This window comes from Chenopodium quinoa, unplaced genomic scaffold, assembly GCF_001683475.1.
Source record: "Chenopodium quinoa cultivar QQ74 unplaced genomic scaffold, ASM168347v1, whole genome shotgun sequence".
NCBI classification, from domain to species: domain Eukaryota; kingdom Viridiplantae; phylum Streptophyta; class Magnoliopsida; order Caryophyllales; family Amaranthaceae; genus Chenopodium; species Chenopodium quinoa.
The window spans coordinates 1,475,592-1,496,543 of NW_018745403.1; the positions used below are offsets into that span (position 1 = coordinate 1,475,592).

Here is a 20,952-nt window from a genome sequence, read left to right on the forward strand (position 1 = left end):
GGAGAGCTCGCAACAGTCGTCCTCCGGGTCTTGGAGTCTGGCTGTTGGGAAGAAGAAGCTCTTGGAGCGCCCGTCTAAAAAAAAAAAAAACACTCGGTCAGTATATGCATAAACCCAACTCCAAAAAGAGAGTGAAAGGTTAGAAGCTCACCAAGGGCGCCCCCTTGTTGGGGGAGTCGGTTGAGGATTGTTACATGATGGAGGCTCGCAACATGGCCGCCGCAGTCTTGGAGGCGGTAATTTTGCTCATGGCGTCCGCTGCAAGAACAAATAGCAAAGTTAATAAAAAGTCATAACAGTAATGCATGGAAAAACAGAGTATTCGACAGACCGGCTACCTCTTGAGCACCGACTGCTGAGGCCACAGGCGGCCAAAAAGTACTCGTCGTAGAGCCATTTGAAGCTCGGGACGCAGTGCAAGGGTACTTGCTTTCGTACCCCTGAAGTAGAGTCGACCCTCGACTCTACTTTAAAGAGTCCTTTATCTAGGATCTCTTTCTTAGCTTTGGGGGGAACAGGCGGCATGCTGCGGCCGCCTGCAAGAAGAGGCGGATTCCTGTTCCACCTGTTGAAGCGCTTATTCAGCTCTGTGTCTGAACTCTCAATGATAAGGAAGGTGCTTCGCCAGTCCTTCCACTTGTTTGCTTTACCTCTTGTCATGAGGTAGCCTCTGTGGCCTGTCAATTTATACCAGCCGGTACCGCCTGCCTTAGGGGTCTGGCTGAGGTAGTTCATGTGGGCGAAAGCCTCGAAGTTTGGCTCCACCCCGTGCAGTTCGCACCCGGCCACATAGCCGAGTACGTTGACCCAGGAGTTCGGGGCTAACTGCCATAACCCCAACTCATACCCATCCAAGATCCGCTGAACAGCCGGATGTAGTGGGAAGCGCAGCCCAGCCTTGATGGCCGCCTCGTAGCAACCAAAGCAGGCGCCATCATAACTAGTACCAGCCGGCCAGACGACTGTGTCTTCTGGATCCGGCACGAAAACTAAAAAGTCGGGGCCCATTGTGTGGTTCGCAATAAAGCTCCCCACTTTCTCTTGCATGGCCGTGATCCGGCCCCGTGGGACAGTGCAGTAGTAGGGGGTATTTTGCTCTCGGTAAGAGGCGGATGGCTCCGCCCAATTGTCCCTCTTCTCAACTGCGTGAGAAAGCCTCGCCTCTTGTAGGCGACTGTTTTTCTCTTCTGTGTCCAAAGAAGCATGACCAGAAGAGCTAGACTCGGATTCGTCCTCTGACGAGTCCGAAGAGGACGACTCCTCCCCTCTCCCAGAGGGGCCCGCCTCCTCTCCTTCAAAAGGAGCAGGAGAGAATGTAGACTTGTCAACTGTAAAATTGGAAGGGGTCACTTTGATTCCTCCCTCAGAACTATCGGCTTTCAAGCCGCTTTGGTTCACTTCCACATCTGGCGCCTGGTCAGATGTTTCACTAATCGGCACCCTGTGGGAGGAGTCGTCTGAGTTCGAAATCCTATCAGTTCTTTTTGTTCTGGCCATCATGTTCTGCATAGACACAGAGACAGTCGGACTTTGTATAAAGGGCAAAGATGGGTTCGGAAAAGGGCAGGCGGCACTCCTAGTCCTAGATTCAGCCGTCCCCGGTGACCGGCTGATCACTAACCTAGGTCGTGTCGTGTGCTTCCGTGGTGCCATTTCAAAAAAGAATAAAATAAAGAGAAAATTAGGAGTAAGAGAACCGACGATTACCTGAACGAGTGAAGTTGATGGAGTTCTGAAAATCCTGTGCAGTCGGCTTGTCAGAGGAGGCGGTAGGCAGAAAGGGTCCGAAATGTCAGAGCAAGTTCAGGGGTCTGAATGTTCTCTCTAAAAAGTTCTCAAATGTGAAAATGACTGAAGTCAACACCCCTTTATATAGGCGAAGTGAGAAGTCGAAGGGCCACTTCCAAAATTCAAAATTTGGGCGGGAGAATCTCTCGGCCTTTCGCCGAGTGACACCTGTAGCAGGTCGTCGCCTGTCACAGTGCGACACCTGTCACAGGTAACACGTGACCAGTCACGTGCCACCTGTGAGGGGCAAATGATTAGGGGATTTTGCTCCCACCAATCGGAATGCGCCACGTGGGCCAATCAGGTCCTGCCAAGTGTACCCCAATTGGAACTGTCAGGGTTTGCCACGTGGCACACGCCTATTTGTCCACCCTGGACCTATTATGTCATTACACGTGGCATCCTCCATGCCTAATGGAGAAACCGGCCACCTAGGCCCAACTTCCAAGGGAAGCCCAATCAGCCCTAGGTTAACCTAAACCTAGGATTGGCACGTTTCCCAAGGTTATAAATACCTCCCTTAATCCTCATTAAGGGGGATTACGCACATTTAACACTCTCACCTAGAGAGACCCAATCACTTTTATTTCCGCATTAATTACTCCTTAATCAAGTACTAACTTGACCGTCGGAGGCGGATCTCCAATCATCCGGAGCATCCGTTTGTTTTGCAGGTACAGGCGTCCGGTTCCAGTCTCGGAATTGTAACTCTCCCGCAGGACATCAGAAAACCCCGAAACAAGGTGTAGTGCACATATATTAAATCTAATTGTACAAGATGGTCTAGATGTAATTGGTGATGGAATTAAGAGGATACGTGATTGTGTTTCCTTTTGGGCAGCAACTCCAAAACGAGTTGAAATGTTTGAGGATAAGGTGAAATCTTTTAAAGGAGAAGAGGGTAGAAAGTTGGTTTTAGATTGCAAAACAAGATGGAACTCAACTTTTTTAATGCTTACTAGTGCTTTACCTTATAAGGATGTGTTTAGTAATATCAAGCGTCAAAATCCTCGTTTAAAGTTTATACTTCCTACTGAAATGGATTGGGAATTTGCTGAAAAGGTTTGGGAAAAGTTAAAAATGTTTCACAAAATGACTGAAATTTTTTCTGGCCGAAAATATCCTACTTCTAATTTGTTCTTTCGCCAAGTTTGTGAAATTAAACTTGCATTGAGGTCTTGGTTGTTAAGTGATAGTCAACTTATCAGGGATATGACTAAAAATATGAATGATAAATTTGAAAAGTATTGGTCTAACATTAATGGGATATAGGCCATTGCTGCCATTTTAGACCCTAGGAACAAATTAGAGTGTGTAGAGTTTTATTTCAATGACATATATTATGATAAGGCTGGAGATGAAATTGATAGGGTAAAAAACTTGTTGTATGACTTGTTGTATGAGTATCAAGAGAAGGAAGCTAGGAGTATGGCAACTTCTAATCTAAATAATGTGAATGGAAAACGGCCCATTTCTTCAATTAACTCTAATGATGATGATGGTGGAGATAAGTGGAGTAAGGCTAAGAAAACCAAAACAAGGAAAGTAAATGTGAGGTCTGAGTTAGACCATTATTTAGAGGAGGATGCTTATCCGGAGAGTGAGGGTTTTGATATTTTGAAATTTTGGCATATTGAACTCAAATATCCGACATTACAAAAAATTGCCAAAGACATTCTAGCCATACCTGCATCTACCGTTGCATCTGAGAGCGCATTTAGTATGGGTGGTAGAGTAATCAGTCCTCATCGTTCAAGACTTCATGCAAACACCGTAGAGGCTTTGATATGCTTGCAAAATTGGATTCAAGGAGAGTATTCAGGTAACAAGATGTTTAATTGTTTTTTTTATTTTTTATTATTAATAATATTTTACTCCCATTAAAGTAGTATGTACTAAATTGTATATTTTCGATTATGAACTTATGATGAAGGTCTTGCTTTGAAAAATGCTCAAGCTTGTGCTACCATTTTAGAAGATGAAGATTCTTTAGATATGAGCAGTGGCGGTGGTGGACTTAGTGGTAGCGAGGTCGTTGACTTGGATTCGGTAATAATCAAAACTTATTAAAAAAAATTCTGTGTTAATATTCATTATATGGTCTTAATTACATTTTTTGTACTCTTGTAGGATGATGACGATTTCATGGATATTTGAAGAAAAAAAAGGGACTTGATGACAAATCTCACCTCTTTGGCTCATTGCAAGTTCATTGCTAATTTGCTAATGTAATTGTGTTCTAGTCATTAGTTCATTTTTATGTTATTGACATATTTGAGTAATTTGACACCTAGTTGGTGTACTACTGTAATATTATACATTTATTAAAGGTTGTAGTGCTTTTATTTTCCGACAATAAATTATGATTTCGGTAAATTATAATTTCATTGCAAGTTTAATAGCTTTCATCCGTTTAGCATCCGATCCACCCGTTTCACCCGCGGATGATGGGTGGATCGGATATGGATGATGGGGTAAGCGGGTGGTGGGTGGAGCGGATGGAGCGGATGGCGGGTGCGGATGGATGCGGGTGAAGGTCCATCCGATCCAAATCCGACCCGTTGTCATCCCTAGCTACAAGTGTGAAGTTACTAAGGCATTGGATCATTATATTGGAAGATCTCAAGTTATGCATTCATCAGGGGGAGGAAATACGCGCTGCACTCTTTTTCCCTTAATCAGGGTTTTGTCCCACATTGGGTTTTCCTGGTAAGGTTTTTAACGAAGCAGCATGTTAAGGCGTATTACGAAAGTGTTGTACTCTTTTTCCTTCACTAGGTTTTTATCCCATCGGGTTTTTCCTAGTAAGGTTTAACGAGAAGGAGTGTTATGTAACATATGTAACACACTATTCGATAATGATCATCCAAGAAGGAGTGTTATGTAACATATGTATTTAGTCTACAAGGAAATCCTGATATATATATATATATATATGTGTGTGTGTGTATTCTCTCCTCTACTTTCTCCTCTTTCTCTTTAATTTCATAACAAAATGTATAATAAATGACTATCAAATATAAATTTATACGGTATACGGAGTAGAAGATTGTACTCAGTATCACAAATACATTATATACTCCGCATTTGTAATTACAAGTTTAAGCCCAACCAACTACATTTACTTGGGAATAGGGGAATTTTCTTATAGCCTCCTCTACTCTTAAGCGTTGGTCTGTGAAGCTGAGCTGACATAATTTATGAGAGATGCTGATTCAGCAGGGTCCTTTATATTATTTTTAAAAAAAAAAAAAAAAAAAAACAAACAAAAGAACATTATAAACTTCATATACACATTATTTAATGAATCGAGACAATACCTTGACCCAAATACTAATTGTAGACTTGTACTCCGCCGGTTACTCGTAAATTGGAAGGAATATTAGTACTCGGTAGTATTTTTGTTGGCAGAACCTGAAGAAACAGAACACTAGCAATTTACTCCGTAGCAACTTTAACAAATTTTAACAATGGAAGCGGGAACTCTCCACCTCCATATCCATTCCATTTATTGCACACCTATACGACCTTTCCGATACCACCGTTCATCTTCCCGGTCTTTCCCGCGCTTCTCCATTTCCAGCTCTCTCCAGGTACTCCCTTTCTCTCTCCTCTCTTTCTCTCTCTTTCCGCCATTTTTGGACCTCAAGCTTTACTTCACGCTAACAACAATGGAGCTTATTGTTTAGTCGGAAGGCTTCAGAGGTCCGAAACCTAGCAGAAATTTGGTCGCTGATTGGGTCTCTAACAACGACAATGTCGCTCGTAGCTTGCCTATTTATGTCGGTGGTTTCTCTCTCCTCGCTGTCCTCTTTAATCGTACTGTTTCCGGCATTGCTCCTGTTGCCGACGCTAGTAGGTCAGTTTTCAGAATTGGCGGATTTCTTGAATTTGTTGTTTAATTCAATTGTTTTGCCTGATTATTTTGATGTTTTTTTGGTTGATTTTCGGTTTAATTTTCGAATTGAGATGATCAATTTTTAGCTGGATGTTAAATTTTTGTTGTTGTTGTTGCTGCTACAATTTCCATATGAGATAAATTAGGGTAAATGCAGCCTGGAAATTGCTGGAGATGGTGGAGATTGTGTCGATTTTTTGTTGTTTGATTACTTTACCTGATATTTGTATTGATGAATTGGTAGGATTTTTTTTAAAGTTAGATGTTGGTATTATATTTGATAATTAAAAGCATTTTAATGGTTAAGGTTATGAAATGGTGGTAGCTAGGTTAGAATGTGGTGGAAAATCGTTTCCAGGCGTCCTAGTTGGAACCGAAAGCGAGAAATTTGATGGTTTGATCTAACTATGGAGAGTCGTGAATGTGAGTTTTTGTAGGAAGACTATATGCTGTGAAACTATAATGCTAGTCTTGGGAAATTTTTGTAAATATACATGTGAATTAGGTCATTGATTAAGTAAGTAGTTATTTGGAAGGATTACCAGATGATGGATGGCACATTGGCATGAGGTAATGACAACCTAGTGCTCTTAAGAATAAGAAACTTCCATCAACCATGTTTGCTAACTGTCAATTTATTCTTCCTGATACGGTAAAATTGATGCATAGTTTGCGTGCATTTTGATTTTCCGTTTTGAATGCATATTTGACATTTGAATCCAAATTGATCAAAGTTTGAAAGAAGCCTTATTTTTACCCGCTGCCATGACTGTGTATCTGAATTTTACTTTTCCTTTTGTACAACTCATAAAATTTTGTCATGAAACCAGCCTTCCTTCTTCCTTGGCCATTTCATAATACATCACCTCCTTTAATGAGAGAGGTATGTAGAGTCAAGAAGGGGGCACCATTCTGAGTGCAAGAAGCTTGTTATCTATGATGTCTCATGTAAAGAAAGAGCCATATATTTTGCAATGTAACTTGAATGGTTTGATTTATTTTCTTAACCTTGTTATATACTTAATTGTGTCTTGCAGCTCACAGTCAAGGGCAGATCTGTTGGCTCTTGGATTGGCTGTTACGAATATCTTAACTGGTCTTGTTTGGTTGTCAATTAGGCCCAAGGCTATCTCTAAGGTTAAGAATTCCATTTCATATATAAATTCCTAATCATTCCTAGCATACCCTGTTTTTTTCGTGGACCCAAGGATTCATTTCTACTACCTGGATTTTGTATGGCGATGTGTTCATCGATCTCCTTCCATTTCAGGTGGATCCTGAAGGTGTGGAGTGTCGCTGGATATCTCCCAACCTCCCTGATTCTGCTATTTCTGAATTGGAATGGTGCTGTATCTAATGCATAATTTGTGCTCTTTTCCGTGTTTGCTTCTCTTTGTGATTGCTTTTGGTTTTCTTGTGTAATCAAATAAATTGTTCCAAACCTTCCAATGTACTCACCACAAAAATAACCTTCTCACAGTATCTACTATCCCACAGAGATGTTATTAAAAAGAATTTTCACACATTTCTCTCTGCTAACATATTGAGTAAGACTAAGATGATGTATATAAACTATATTACTCTATTAATCTATTATGGCGGATGAAAGTTCTGATGATGTAGGTGGCCTTGGGTTTGGTGTCCAGTCATGATTCTCTCCTTTTTTGCAGGTTTTGGCAATCTCTTTCAGCTGTCACATGCTGCAGATCCTTGGTCATTATCTATGAGGAGAGCTGTATCTGTCAAATTGGTGTGGCAGCTGAATCATTGATTAGTGGTGAAGCAGAGAATGTAGACGCCAAAAAATTGATTCAGGGCACACTTTACAGAGGCATCATGAAATCTGGAGCTCGTATGATATTTAATTTGATCAATAATGCTGTTGCTTCTTTTAGTTTTGAATATTTATCAAGAAAAAAACCATTATTGTACCCTTACCTTGACAAAAATGTTCTTGCTTGTGTCTGCAGAGAGCTACTTGGCAAATCTCTCTCTGTATCCAGGCAAGTCTGAACTGCCATTTTTGCCATCAAATACACAGGTATGCGCCATCTTATTGTCTAATGATAATGTACCTTAGGACTTGAATAATGTGGATGCAATCAATAGGTGTATGTTATTAGTTATCATGGTTAGGGAAGAGCCCTTCTTGTATAGGTTTGCTGGAACGTTTAATTTATGTGTAGCAAAATTTTTCCGTGTAATTTTTGTATCTACAATTATTAATAGTGTACCAAATTAACTAACAAGCAAGTATAAGTTAGAAACTTCAATTTATTAACTGTTAGGAAACAAAAGACAAATGGAGATTAAATATGATCCAGTGATTGGTTACTTGATCCTAAAAGCTGAAAAATACTGTAAGCAAATTCACAAGTTATTAATTTTTCTGAAAACTTTCCTTAAACTAGAAGAGGAAAGACAAAGAGAATAGGAAAAGAGAGCACTTAATCGTCTTACCTCAACTACAATGGAGGAGAGGAAGCTCAGAGCACGTTTTAGTGGAAATCTTGGAGTAAGCTTTCATGGAAAAGTGAAAATATGGAAGGACAATAGTAGAAAAGGAAAAAGAAAGAGTAGGAAGAGAGAGAGAATGGAAATGGATGAGTGATGGCAAGGGAATTCGGGAAAGCAAGGACAGACGAAGACGAGGTAGAAAGGAAATGGAGACACTGTTCAATGGCAGGACCGTAAGTACCATCCCAGACCAAGGACATAACCGTCTGCGCACTGGCCTACTGTTCATAAGGAACAGTTCCACCAAACTTCTTACATTTAAAGATGAAAGATAATGTTTTACTCCTGGATTCATCATTTTCTGCAGTATCCACTTTCTGGCTTGAAAGAACTAGCCTCTAGAGAGTTACCAATAAATGTAGTTATCAAGTAAGTCTAAAATTATCCAAAGTGACAACCTTTTCTGCTTATCATCAACCAAATTGCATGAAAAGGGAAAAGATTAATGACAAGTAAAAAAGAAAAGAAAAAAAGAAAAAAAAATGTATGGTGATTAATTATCCATCCGTCCATCCATAATGACTACTCTTGTCAACAAACTATGAGTTGAGATGAAATGAAGTTCTCATTTGTTATGGATACTTTTCCATCAAAAAAGGCTTCATCCTATTCATTCCACTATGAATGAAAGAACACTTGTAATCAACCAACCACCCAACCAATATAGTATCAACAATGATTGAGTGGTATTTTTAAACAAACACAACACAACACCAATATATAGTATAATAATATATTACTCCCTCCGTTTTTTTAAAGTGACACATTAGCTTATGAGTTTTATGAGAAGTATATAGGTTGTATAGGTTGGGTGGTTTGGTGGAGAATTAAATATTAGGATGTGATATTAGAGAATAATAAAGATTGTAAAAGTTGGGAGTCTTGGGACTATGAAGATAGAGAAATGATTTTAAACGTAGTGGTGGGGTTCAAAGAAGAGAGAAATATGATTAGATATGGTAGAATATTTCCAAAAAGTAAAAATGTGTTAAAAAAAAGTGGTTTAAGTAAAGTGTGTCACTAACAAAACAAGCCATATGTCATTTATTGACGGTATGGTAAGTAATAAGTTTGGGTAAAATTAATAACCCAAGAACACGTCAATTAGACCCTTGATGCCAAGTTGGTGCATTCCCAAACAACCATCACTTTATTACTAATTGTATGCAACACGGTTCCAAACCAATTTATATGACCCCGGGGGACACCCATGCATTCACTTCAACTTTGGAAAATTTTTCCGAATTGGACCGAAAGAGTGGATATGCCTTCAGTTTGGACAATTTTTTACTTTTCTAATCTTGGAAAGGAAAGGGGTCGATATGCTTCCCATGGATCCCACGTCACCCTAGGAGGCCAATTGGATGACCACTTTGCCTTTTAAGTGTCAATTTAGCCGTTTACGTACATGACTCCTTTCATTAAATCAAGGCTATCACGCAATTTAATATGATCGACTAGTGCCTAGTGGTCATATATGGTTCCAAACAAAATTATACGACCTCAAAATGCATCCATACAATCCCAAGAGTTTTCGACACCGAGTTCCAAAACCTTTGAAATTGGTCCGATTTTGTGTATAGCCTTCCGTTTTGGACAATTTTTTACTTCTTTAGACCCGGAAAGAAAGAAGTATGGGTGCTTCCCGTGGACTCTACACCACCCTTGATTCTTGAAGGTCATTTGAGTGGTTAGAACCATCCACTTTGCCTTTAAACTTTCAATTTAGCCGTTTAAGAAAGTGCCTCCTTGGCTCCTTTCATTAACTCAAGGTCGCTACAGGCCTTTATGTGACCGAATAATGGTTGTATATGGTTCCAAACAACATTATGTGAATCTGGGATGCGTCCCTTACTATCTCGATAGCTTTTAACACAACATAGTGGTTATACTTATACACACAAGACAATACTTATAATCTATTCATCAGGAACAAGGTTTTTCTTTTTTTAAAAAAAAAAATTCAAATTGAAACAATAGAAAGAAAAGTGTGAGGACAAGGTGTCCTCACAATGTAATCATCAAGAACAGTAATAATGTCATCCAAGAGTCGGTGTGACGTTGAAGGCATTACACTAGGAGATTAAGTAAAAGGCTGAAAGTACATTGATAAGGAGTCGAGTCATCAATATTGGAGATAGGGTTAATAAATAGCTCATAGGCTTTTCTAACAAATTAGCATTAGAGCCAAAGTATTCTACACCACGAAAAGGTCTTGAAGCACGACCAAAGAGCTCTCTTGATGATTTGACCTCCCCTAAACTTGAGCTTCCTACATGGCTACAGTGTACATTAGCAGCTATTTCATATTATTTATAGTTTGCAATTTTGCATTACATTGTGAAGTTTTTTGTCAAATACCGGCAATGCAAATACAATGGCGGATCTTCAAGGGGGCCAAGGTTTGATCCTCCAACCTTTTGCTAAAAAATAGCAATACTTAACCTATATGCCACATTTTTTTATATGTATTTGTTAGACGTCATATTAGTTGTAACCAACAATTCTAAAAAACTTAGGGGGGCCAAGCCCCTCCCCACCACAACTAAGATCCGCCACTATACAAATATATGTTTGTTATGCCACTTAAGCAAATTTAGTTAGCAAATTGATAGAAACATGCTACAACACCTATAGGAAGTTGTGGACTTTGATGTAGACAATGTTAAATGGATTTTTATCAGGGTACGTAGCTGTGGAACTATTATGTACATATGTAGCAGTTTGTAAAATTAATTTCCAAGTACATTCTCTTTGAGTAGACGCCTAAGAAGATTACCTTACATTCTCTAATTCATTGCCTATTGTCTTAGTCCCCAAATCCCACTTTGATCTTTCCAGGTCCACTGGACTTTCAGCTCACCTCATATATATATTTCTTCCTCCCTTTGAGAAAATGTTTGATTAAGATAATATAAGGGCTAATAAATTCAAATAAAATAAGATAAGAGCTAACAAATTCTGATACATAAGATAAGGGCTTATAAGTTCATATAAGATAAGATAAGATAAAGACGGATACGTTTATATAAGATAATATATAAGGTAAGTTAAGAGAACGCTACCTAACAACCTCCATCCCTTACATATTACGGAGTTCTTTAAATTTTTTTTTTTCTCCTTTTTTTCAAATATTGTGAACTAACTAATTAAATAACATATAGATAGTGCCTGTAAAACTTGGTGAACTTATTTCTAGATATTTTGTTTTTGTCTTAATGTTAATTTTCCAAAAGTAATGACTTCTCAAGTTCTCATGTTGGCTGTTGCTAAACAAAAATGTTGGCATAATTTATACTTCGTCATGTTAAGTTCTTTATGGAGGAATTGGTTCAATTGCTGATTGGCACTGCATATGGCCGACTGGTGGACTTTGTGTTTCTTAATGTTTGAGAGGATCTGTTGTGGGTCTTGTGCCTTTGCATTTGGATCATAGATTATTTTTATAATAACAATATTGTCTTATTTTATTTATCATGTTGCACTTCAACTCCCTTGGAGACATAGTACGTTAATGCAAAGGGCTGTAATCCTGGCTTGTTAGTGCAAATTCAAGACACTATCTTTAGAGAATAATGTTAGGATTGGGAGGAGAAAGATCAATCCTATGGAGGCATAAGGTGTAATATAAATCGTGAAGAAATAGAGAAGGTTCGTCCGAACTGATTGAGTGATTCGCCCGAACCTCGGGATCCCTGTTTCAGCAGCTCGGTTTAGTCCGTTTTTGTGATATGGTGTAATCTTAGCCGTTGGATTGGCTTTAATCCCTAGAATATATATATATATATATATATATATATATATATATATATATATATATATATATATATATATATATATATATATATATTGCCTTAGTCCTCTTATTTTAGGTATTCACAATATATTAAACACTTTGAGAGGGTTTAAGCGAGGTTTTGTGGGAGCATTTGAATATCATATTATTCATGCTTGTAATCTCATTTTCATTCATCATCAATACTACATAGTGTAAGGTGGGTTTTTTCTCCCAATTCTCGGGTGTTTCCACGGTAACATTGTCTTCATTTCTCTTGCTTATTTTCTTCATTGTTTGTTCTCTATTAATTGCTTGCTTGTTCATTGTGTTGTGGGGTGATTGCAAATTAGTTGGCACTCTAAATCCTATCAAATAAATTCCTTCTAACTGTTTCTGCTGAACAGGCTGTCATTTTGCAGCCACTGGGGGACAAAGGAATTGCAATTATAGGTGGTGATACAATAAGGGGGTTTTCCACTGCTGACCAGGTGTGCTTTACTATTTTATAAGAAGCTCTCCATTTTCACCGTATATTGAGGTTCTTGTATGTGTTTTACTGTTCAATAAGAATACATGCCAACGTACATTTCAAACTCCACAATCTTGCAAATGGCAGAAGCATTACTGATTAGTGGTTGTGGACAGCTTGACACAAATAACTAATTCGTTTCTTAGTGATGGATTGATGTCCGTAGACAGCTTGATAAAGATTATGGCTGATACACACATCTGTGAAAGAATTGTATTATTTTTCACTTGAGATCCCCTTTGAATTTAGTCACCCATATCTAAATGTAATTAAATGATTATTCTTTGGTCTCCAAGAAAATGAAACCGTGTGTCAACATGTTTGCTTCTCCCATGTTGTACCAGACTTTTAGCAAGTTTTATTGCTGACACGTTGTCAACATATATTGGGTAAGTCCTTGTAAACAGCCTAAGTTCTTGCATGATATTTTATAACCACAATGCCTCACGTACTCCAAAGGAAGCTGTTATATACTTATATATACTACTTCACAACTTGATAATGCCACCATTGGCAGTTTTTTTAGAAATCCAAGTATTAACTGTTAAACCTAGATAAAGTGAATATCGTGTTGTACTTTTCCTTTAATATTGATCATCGACCCAATCACTATCAGAGTTAGCAATCAATTTTGCTCATCTCCATAAGAACAAAACATTCCAAAATCTAAAGTATCCATAATATACCTCATAATTCTTTTTTGCATTGCACCAATGAGATTCTTTAGGTATCTCCATATATTGCTGACAAGCCCAACAAAAACATCCAACTAGATTTTTGTGTAAAGTTGGTCAATATATTTTCCTTATCCAACTTTTGTCATTTTAACACTATTTCAACAGTTTTAATTATAGAGGTATTCATTAGTCTATTTAAAACACAAATTGTAATATTCATAGATTTAAACTTTCAATAAGAAGGTTTTGTAATTAAGGGGGATAAAGTTATTTTTATCAATTCATGATTATATGTCCTATTAAAATAGACATTTTTATGGCTAAAAGCAAAATCCTCATTTATGGAATGCATGCATTGATTAATATTTGATACGCAATGGTTTACTAACTTACTAAGTGTCCATATGAACATCGAGTCTATGTGAACAAAAATGGTGATATGTTCTTATAGTCAGGGGCGGATCTTAGTTAGGGCGGGCAAGGGCCCGACCCCCCTAAGTATTTTTGAGTTATTGATTATAAGTGATATGATGTCTAATAATTGCACATCAAACTTGGCCCCTCTAACTTTTTGGCTCAAGATCCGCCACTGCTTATAGTTAGCCTATACGTTGATGATATATTGTCCATTGGCAATAGTCATACTATATTTGATGATTTCAAGGCACCATTGTGCAAGGAATTCGAAATGACAGGTAGTGGTCTAATGAATTTCTTTTTTGACACAGAAGTGAGCCAATCAGAAATGAAATTTTTATTTCCCAGAAGTATGCAAAGAGATTCATGAGAAGTTTAAAATGGACTTGTGCAAACTTATAAGCATTCCATTGTAATAGAAATAACGTTGACAAAAGTAGGAGAAAAGGAAATTGATCAAGACAACTTTATACAAGAGCCAGTTGAAAGTTTGAGATACTTAGCCACATCACAGGCACCTTGATATTGTTTATGGAGTTAGGCTAGTCAATTGATATATGGACATCTAAAGAATAATGCACCTCAAAGAGTCTACTGAACAGTTTTTAGATATTGGATTTTTTTATTTTTTTTTTCGTATAGATTTATAAAATTATTTGGTTACTCAAATAGTGATTGGACGGGTGATCAAGTTGAGAGGTAATATAATAGGATAGTTATTTTATCAAGATGTGAAGCATACAGTAATGTATAGCAAATTTATCTTCAATATATTAGTCATTGAATTAGAGAGCAAAAATGTAGAGGAAAATACAAGGATATGGGAAAATCAATCAATCAATCAATAATTTTATAAAAGAGAATTTATACTCCAAAAATACAAGGATATGGGAAAATAACTTAAGAAAAGTTATACTCCAAATTCAATAAAAGAAAATTTATTGTTTTTCTGGGCTGTACCATATTTGTTTCTCCTCTATATAATCCTTTTAAATTTACTTCTTTTTTTTTAAAGTGTTACACTTTGACCGGCATATATTTTTAGGCTATTTAATTGACTTAAATATAATAAGAGGTAAGTGGGGTAGTTGGAGTATTAAAAAAATTGTAAATGTAGTTTTTCACCACTAAAGGAAGTGTAACACTTAAAAGAAAATGGCCACATTTGGTAAGTGTAACACTTAAAAAAATAAAAATGGAGGAGTACTTGAGTTAGCAATTTGTAATTTTAACTCCTACAACATGAGCTCCCCTCTATTCACCCTCCCTCCCCCACAATGTTCACTAGTTTGATTGAATACTATGAAGTAGACAACAAGATTAAAAAACGAAGAGAGAGCAGGTTTTCAAGAAAGCAATCATGAACAGTAGAAATCTGGAACTATACTTTTAGATATTGAGTATGATTTTATTTTTTTTTACTTTTTGGCCTTTGTATGTGTCATTATGGTGCTTGTATGTTGGTTTTGGTGTCTAAGAGGAATTGATAGGGAGGTCTATTAACATCATGGTGGGTGATGAGGCGGATGATCAATTTGAGAGGGCGATATGAAGTATGGGTTAGGAACTTAGGATGGGGGGAGATGACTTTTGAATTTCAGGAGGATTGGTGTATTTTGTTTTTACTCTTTATTTTTCTACCTTTTTCTTCTAGTTTTCATACCTAGTGGTAGAAGGATAAATGTACTCCCAAGAAGTTGTGGAGTCAAGTATTGGCAGTATTCCTTTTAACTGCTAAATTATTGGACATCTGACAAATTTTCTTTCGAATACCTTTGAAATGGAATCGTATATGAGGAAAACATTTTAGGATCACTCCTGATGTGCATTTCATGGGAATGACTTCTGCAGATTGAAAGCTTAACTTGAATGTTCTGGTTTCTTCACTTTTCTGAGTTATTGCAAATTTTGAAGGCTATATTAATTGATAAGATATGTCATTTAGCTTATATATTGTTTTGATCATTAAGATTCCTCAACTCCATGTCACCATCCAACTCACATACAAGTATACAATTTGCTCAAGGGTTTATTTAGTAATAATGTTTTATTTGTCCCTTTTAGCAGTTGTTGATAATTTGACATTGATTATTGATATTTTTTTTTAATATTCTTTCCAGCTAATATTTCAGTTATCTTATAATTTCCTAAGTCAACATCTCTGTTATTGGTTATAGGCATGGATATCATTGATTGGTGACAAATTGGATGCTACATTGACGAAGTCTGTGACTGGGGATGCACTAATGACTCCAGATACAGGTCGATAATGATAGTGTGTATTCTCGATGAATTGTGGTACGCAGTAATTTGTACAGATGCTAGTTACTGAAGCCTATAGGTAAGGTATTTTTATTTTTCCACTGCTCAAATAAACAGGCCATAGATAGCCCCCAAAAATTGAGAAGATATTGAGCAGACACTGCCATGAACCTTCTTCTTCTGTTTTTTTTTTTTCTCTCTTTTTTGCCAACTATTAATGTGCAATAAGAAAAAACAACAGAAAGGAAAATGTCATTGTGATGTAGCTCCTGATTTCTATAAGATGAATTTTAGGATATTGTTGAGTTTTTTATGTAGTCTTGATTGGTTTTTGACAAGCAGGGGAGTGATTACTGTCTGCCTTTTCAGTGGATTAAGTTTAAATACCTTATCTGAGTTATTTAACAACACGTTTAAATATCTATACTGAGTGCCATAAGTCATTTTTGCTTACTAAGCTCAAAGTTTCTGCAAAAGTCTATTAATTGAGTAATTGACCATGATGGTAACTTTAGCATCTTCGAGAAATGAAAATACCTCAACTTTATACTATTTTCTAATGTCAAATATGAGTCAGTAATCAAATAACTTTCTTTGGCAGATTCTGGTCTCGATGTCTCATAGATGTCGCAGGGGACATCAGTATCCCGTCTCAGAAAATACATCATAGGAGAAGTATATAGTTCATTCAATTTTCTTTGTACATTACCATTAACTGCAAGTTTCCCAATCTTGTGTATATTGTCTTCCACATTGGTTGATTTCTCTATTAGTTTAAAATAGATTAACAGAATACACAGCCGCTGGATACATTTTCCAAGAAGTGTTAATTATCTATTTTCTGTTTAGTTCTCTTGATGTTTGCAATGATTTATTCAGTATTTAGTGTTAAACTTGATTTTGCCCCCAGATATATTATCAGATAGGAATTACTCCGGAAAATTCGGGGAAGTGAGTTCCCCATGTCTAATATCTGTGTCAGAAAGCAGTTTTTTCTTCATGCACACTTCTTGTTGCAGCAGCAAAATTACAATTCACAAAGCACTGTTTTGAGCCATTGAATTCAGGACTGCAACTGACATGCAGTAGTTTGTAAAAAAATGCTCAAACAATGCACTGTTTGTAAAGTCGACTTAGTTCAGAAGATTACTACCAAGTATGTGATTATTCTTTGGATTCAAAAAGCTCTGCACTGTATTACAAATTAATCCAGTAAATCTTCCAGAAGATTACATACATCAGCAGATGAGGAAGAAAAACAGAAAAATAATTTTTTAAAAAAAATAAGAGAGGTATTTAATACCTCCCTAATATGCCTAGGTAAAAATTGTAACTAATCTATGGTTCTCTACAAAACATGCACAAGAAATAGGTTCAATAAATAAGGGAGAAAAAAGAATTTTATGTTTTACAAATGTAGATGAACTGCAGGCATCTCGACCTTGGTCATTGAACAGACTTCTGCCACGGGAGCAACCCTGTATTCCGATCAGCCAGGTTAGACAGAACACAGTCCCTTAACCTGGTATCCCAAACCTCACAGAACTTTTGGGGCCAATTGGTCGGTTCAATAGCTTCTGTCCCCAATCCAGGTGCCCTGTCTCTTGAATTTTCATTCTGATTCTCTCGCCAGTCAACAACATAGGTTGAAACCCTTCTATAGAATTTTGCTTTAAAGTTGTCCCAGACTTGGTACTTGTAGTGGTTTATCACGGCCCGATGAAAATTTAGCTTCTTGAACTCCTTTTTCAGCTTGAAATGATGAACTTGATTCAGAAGACTATCATCAACAGCATCAGGCCTAACAATTGACTTATGCCTCTCAAGTCCCTTAAGCCGGCAAGTATACCCTAACATCAGTCCCTCTGCTGGGGTTTTCTTTAGCCCTGAGGGACCAAAATTATGGCAGTCTGTTCTGATTTCACCCACTGTTCGCTGTCGTGCTGAAACATGCTCCACTACTTTTTGAAGAGCGCTCGGTCCCCGATAAACAATGGTTGAGTTTTGCCTGGGTTTTGGAGGTGGGAAGTTGTAAAACTCATCCACATCAAAGAATGCAACCCATTGACACTGATCTCTGGCCCTCAACAAACAGTGTGAGAACCCCGCCTCCTGAGACTTAATCCACGGCCAAGTGTGCCTATTCACATCATAATTCTCGGCATTCAGCTCATCTATCACATCCTTTAAGCCGTCATCGCTATTATTATCATAAACAAACCACCTTTCAACCCCAAGCCAAGTATGGTACATTACCCATTCCCTAATAAATGCAGCTTGATTCCAAACCATAGTACAAGCACAGAGCTTATATTTAAGTTTAGACCTACCCTTTACATTATACTTGTTACTGCTCTGATGTAATTTTGCTATTGATGGTACTAGTTGTCGTTTCGTACCTGTCAAATGGGACCTTCCAGGAACTTTGGAAGTCACCTCGACTGTAACTCGAACTTCTTCGCCATTCCACGGTTTCACCTTCAATTCCGGAGGCAAAGGGCACCTGATTATCTCCTGTGCTGCAGTGGTAGCCTGTGTGGTAAGCGCATAATCCTCACCCTCCTTCCAAAATTGACATCTAAATGGAGTTGGTTCCGATTCTCTGTCTGACTTGAGCTGCAAACCCTTAACAAAAACAACAGCCATATCCTCCCCATCGAATGCCGCCTCGTAAGCCACCATATCCCATAATTGAACACTCTTCTTATCCCCCTCCCCATCTCCCACTCAATACCTTTCCCATTCTTCCATTCCCCCTTCAACCCGACAGCCGCCGTGTAATTCGCAGGCGGTACTGAGCACCGAACCAACCACCTTCCATCCCCATAATCATCCACAGACAACATGGGATGGTTCACAGTTTTCTTCCCACCACTAACACCCGATTTCCGGGGGTAAACACAGTCAATTTTCTCAGGCAGTTGCAGATGTAAGGATTTACTCTGACTGGCTGGTAAAATTACCAACACATGATCGTTAAACAATACTCTGCTCTCAATGCTCAACCCCATGAACAAACCATCACCTTCACTACTATTCTTACTGTCACTAATAATCTTAATCTTACTAGTATTACTTTTACTCTCACTGCTACCAATCTCAACTTTTCTCTGGGTAGAAAGATCCTGCACCGAGTTACTACTGATTGAAGATGAAGAAATTATGGCTAGTTTTGGGACGATCGGCGCAGGCCGAAACGTCCCGGATCCAAAATTAAAACTCCGAGTAATGAAAACAAGAAACAAGAAGCAACAAAAACACACCATTATATACCTTGTTGAGAAATTATGTGTTAAAGATAATGGTGTTTTAAGTATCCGTTTTCTCTTCCTAACATCCATTTTTTTGGTTAGTTAATCAGGGTAAAATTCTTTCAATGAACACAGAATTTAAGAAGAGAGACAGAAGAAGAAGATCTGAAGATTAATGGTGAAAGGAAAAAAAAAAAAAAAAAGGTTATGTGGATCTGGGTATATTGGACCGACAGTGGGTCGGGTGAGTTTCTTTGTGTTTTGTGTCGAAGAGAGGAGAGAGAAAAAAAAGAGGAAAACACGCGTTTAAGGCTGCGGGTTCAGCCGAGTTATAGGAGGCGAGTTCGAAACTGCTACTCAGAAAAAAGACTGGGTTTTTTTTGTGGCGGAATAGGAACATGAACGGGAATCACTGGTGGTCCAACGTTATGTGGGCTACTATTCTTTGAGAAATTGATTAGTGAGTAAAGTTGTTTGATTGAGAGAATTTTATTCGGTTAAGCTTTATGTTTACATGGGAAGAACATCGTGGCCTCGTGGCTTTGAGGATATTAAACCCGATTTTATTTTATTTATATTAAAAATAAATTTATTTTATAAGTGCATTTATTACCAAGTCCTGAACATTTTAATGATATGATAATGGATTATTATTTAATTTTTGGGGTTTACTAGTTGGTATTATAAAATTGATGGTGACTTGTAATATTCTTTTTAGGGGTAAGTTGATTTGTTAAGAGAAATGATTAAAATTGGTTTTTGGGTATGAACAAGTTCATGTGATGAGCAAGGTATTAGTTGTGTTGTTTCTTATGCTTATGTCATGTAGATATTATGGTGTGAGTCAAGGGTATTTTTATACTTCGTATAATTTAATTCCTTCTTGCATTTTTCGTGGAAAATTATTCTACAAGTTTTTTCATTGGTGGTTTGGTAATTTGAAAGTTTCTTTGTGGGTTTACTTATACAAGGTTTTACGCTAGTATGGTACATTAGTGGTGATCTTGTCAATATCTTCTATTCTTCCATCATGATTGATGAACCCAAAAGTTTTTGTCTATTTTGTTTCATCTCTACTAATATATGAAGCATATGCTTCCAAGCGTTTATTGTACACCTAGGTGCACAACTCGGAATGATACTTGAAAAGTATGTGTTGCTGGAAAAAAAATCGACAACGTATTATTTACTTGGTTAATGATAGAATGTGATTAATTATATCTAGCAATGTTCTCTGTATCAATTTGTGACATTATAGATGTTTGAGTTGCAAGTTTGCAACTAAACATTTTAATTTTTGTGGGGCAAAAGTAAGAGAATTCAGCATAATAAATAGTAGCATCCTAAATTAAGCCTCAGATTCTGATGAGTACAAAAAAAATATGTATATCAATCAGAGAATTCGGCGTAACTAGTAATTCAAATATGTCAAGGTATAACCTAGAATGAAATAAGTGTAGACTTGAAACACAACCATAAATTTCTTTTGATGGGTTGCATCACTTGCATGCTATATTGGTTTTAATTTTTTTTAGGCACAATGTACTATCCAATGGGATTGGTCATATTTTAATTTCAGCTAACACAATATGTGCACGCTTTATTTTTTCCATTATGTGGTGTTAGACCTAAATCACGGTGATCCTAATACGAGTATGATTTGAAATAGATAATTTTTTCAAAGTTAATTTTAATGTAAATTACTTTTTACAGATTTTTCTTTCAAAAAAATCTCTCTTCTCCCGCAACGGAAAATTCAATTGCTAATAAATGGAGTTAAGAAGTTATTGGCTTATTTTGAGGTTGTTTTTCTCCACCATATGTATAGTGTATCT

At 37.3% G+C, this 20,952-nt stretch overlaps 1 protein-coding gene and 1 pseudogene across 4 annotated transcripts; one reads left to right on the forward strand and one right to left on the reverse strand.

Annotated features, from left to right (window-relative positions):
* Positions 1 to 4,892: 4,892 nt before the first annotated feature.
* LOC110713053 (protein COFACTOR ASSEMBLY OF COMPLEX C SUBUNIT B CCB4, chloroplastic-like) lies at positions 4,893 to 16,718 on the forward strand. Of its 4 annotated transcripts, none has more exons than XR_002509753.1 (9): positions 4,893 to 5,381; positions 5,478 to 5,647; positions 6,724 to 6,823; positions 6,957 to 7,030; positions 7,357 to 7,538; positions 7,657 to 7,727; positions 12,386 to 12,469; positions 15,782 to 15,950; positions 16,468 to 16,718. XR_002509753.1 is itself a non-coding variant. In XM_021891517.1 (8 exons), the coding sequence occupies exons 1-8, from the start codon at positions 5,259 to 5,261 to the stop codon at positions 15,872 to 15,874; spliced, it is 897 nt and encodes a 298-aa protein (XP_021747209.1). In that variant the 5' UTR covers positions 4,893 to 5,258; the 3' UTR covers positions 15,875 to 16,457. The 4 variants fall into 4 exon arrangements, 2 of the variants coding, with proteins under 2 accessions (XP_021747209.1, XP_021747210.1); XR_002509752.1 differs by having other exon boundaries at positions 15,782 to 15,945; XM_021891517.1 differs by lacking the exon at positions 16,468 to 16,718 and having other exon boundaries at positions 15,782 to 16,457.
* A 281-nt stretch (positions 16,719 to 16,999) lies between these two features.
* LOC110713052 lies at positions 17,000 to 19,687 on the reverse strand (annotated as a pseudogene).
* Between the last annotated feature and the right edge of the window lie 1,265 nt (positions 19,688 to 20,952).

Excerpts from the sequence above, each read along its gene's own strand:
- LOC110713053 (XM_021891517.1), top strand. The coding sequence starts at position 5,259 with ATGGAAGCGGGAACTCTCCACCTCCATATCCATTCCATTTATTGCACA. Across the intron at positions 5,382-5,477 it reads CCATTTCCAGCTCTCTCCAG|TCGGAAGGCTTCAGAGGTCC; the intron begins GTACTCCCTTTC and ends CTTATTGTTTAG. Across the intron at positions 5,648-6,723 it reads CCTGTTGCCGACGCTAGTAG|CTCACAGTCAAGGGCAGATC; the intron begins GTCAGTTTTCAG and ends TGTGTCTTGCAG.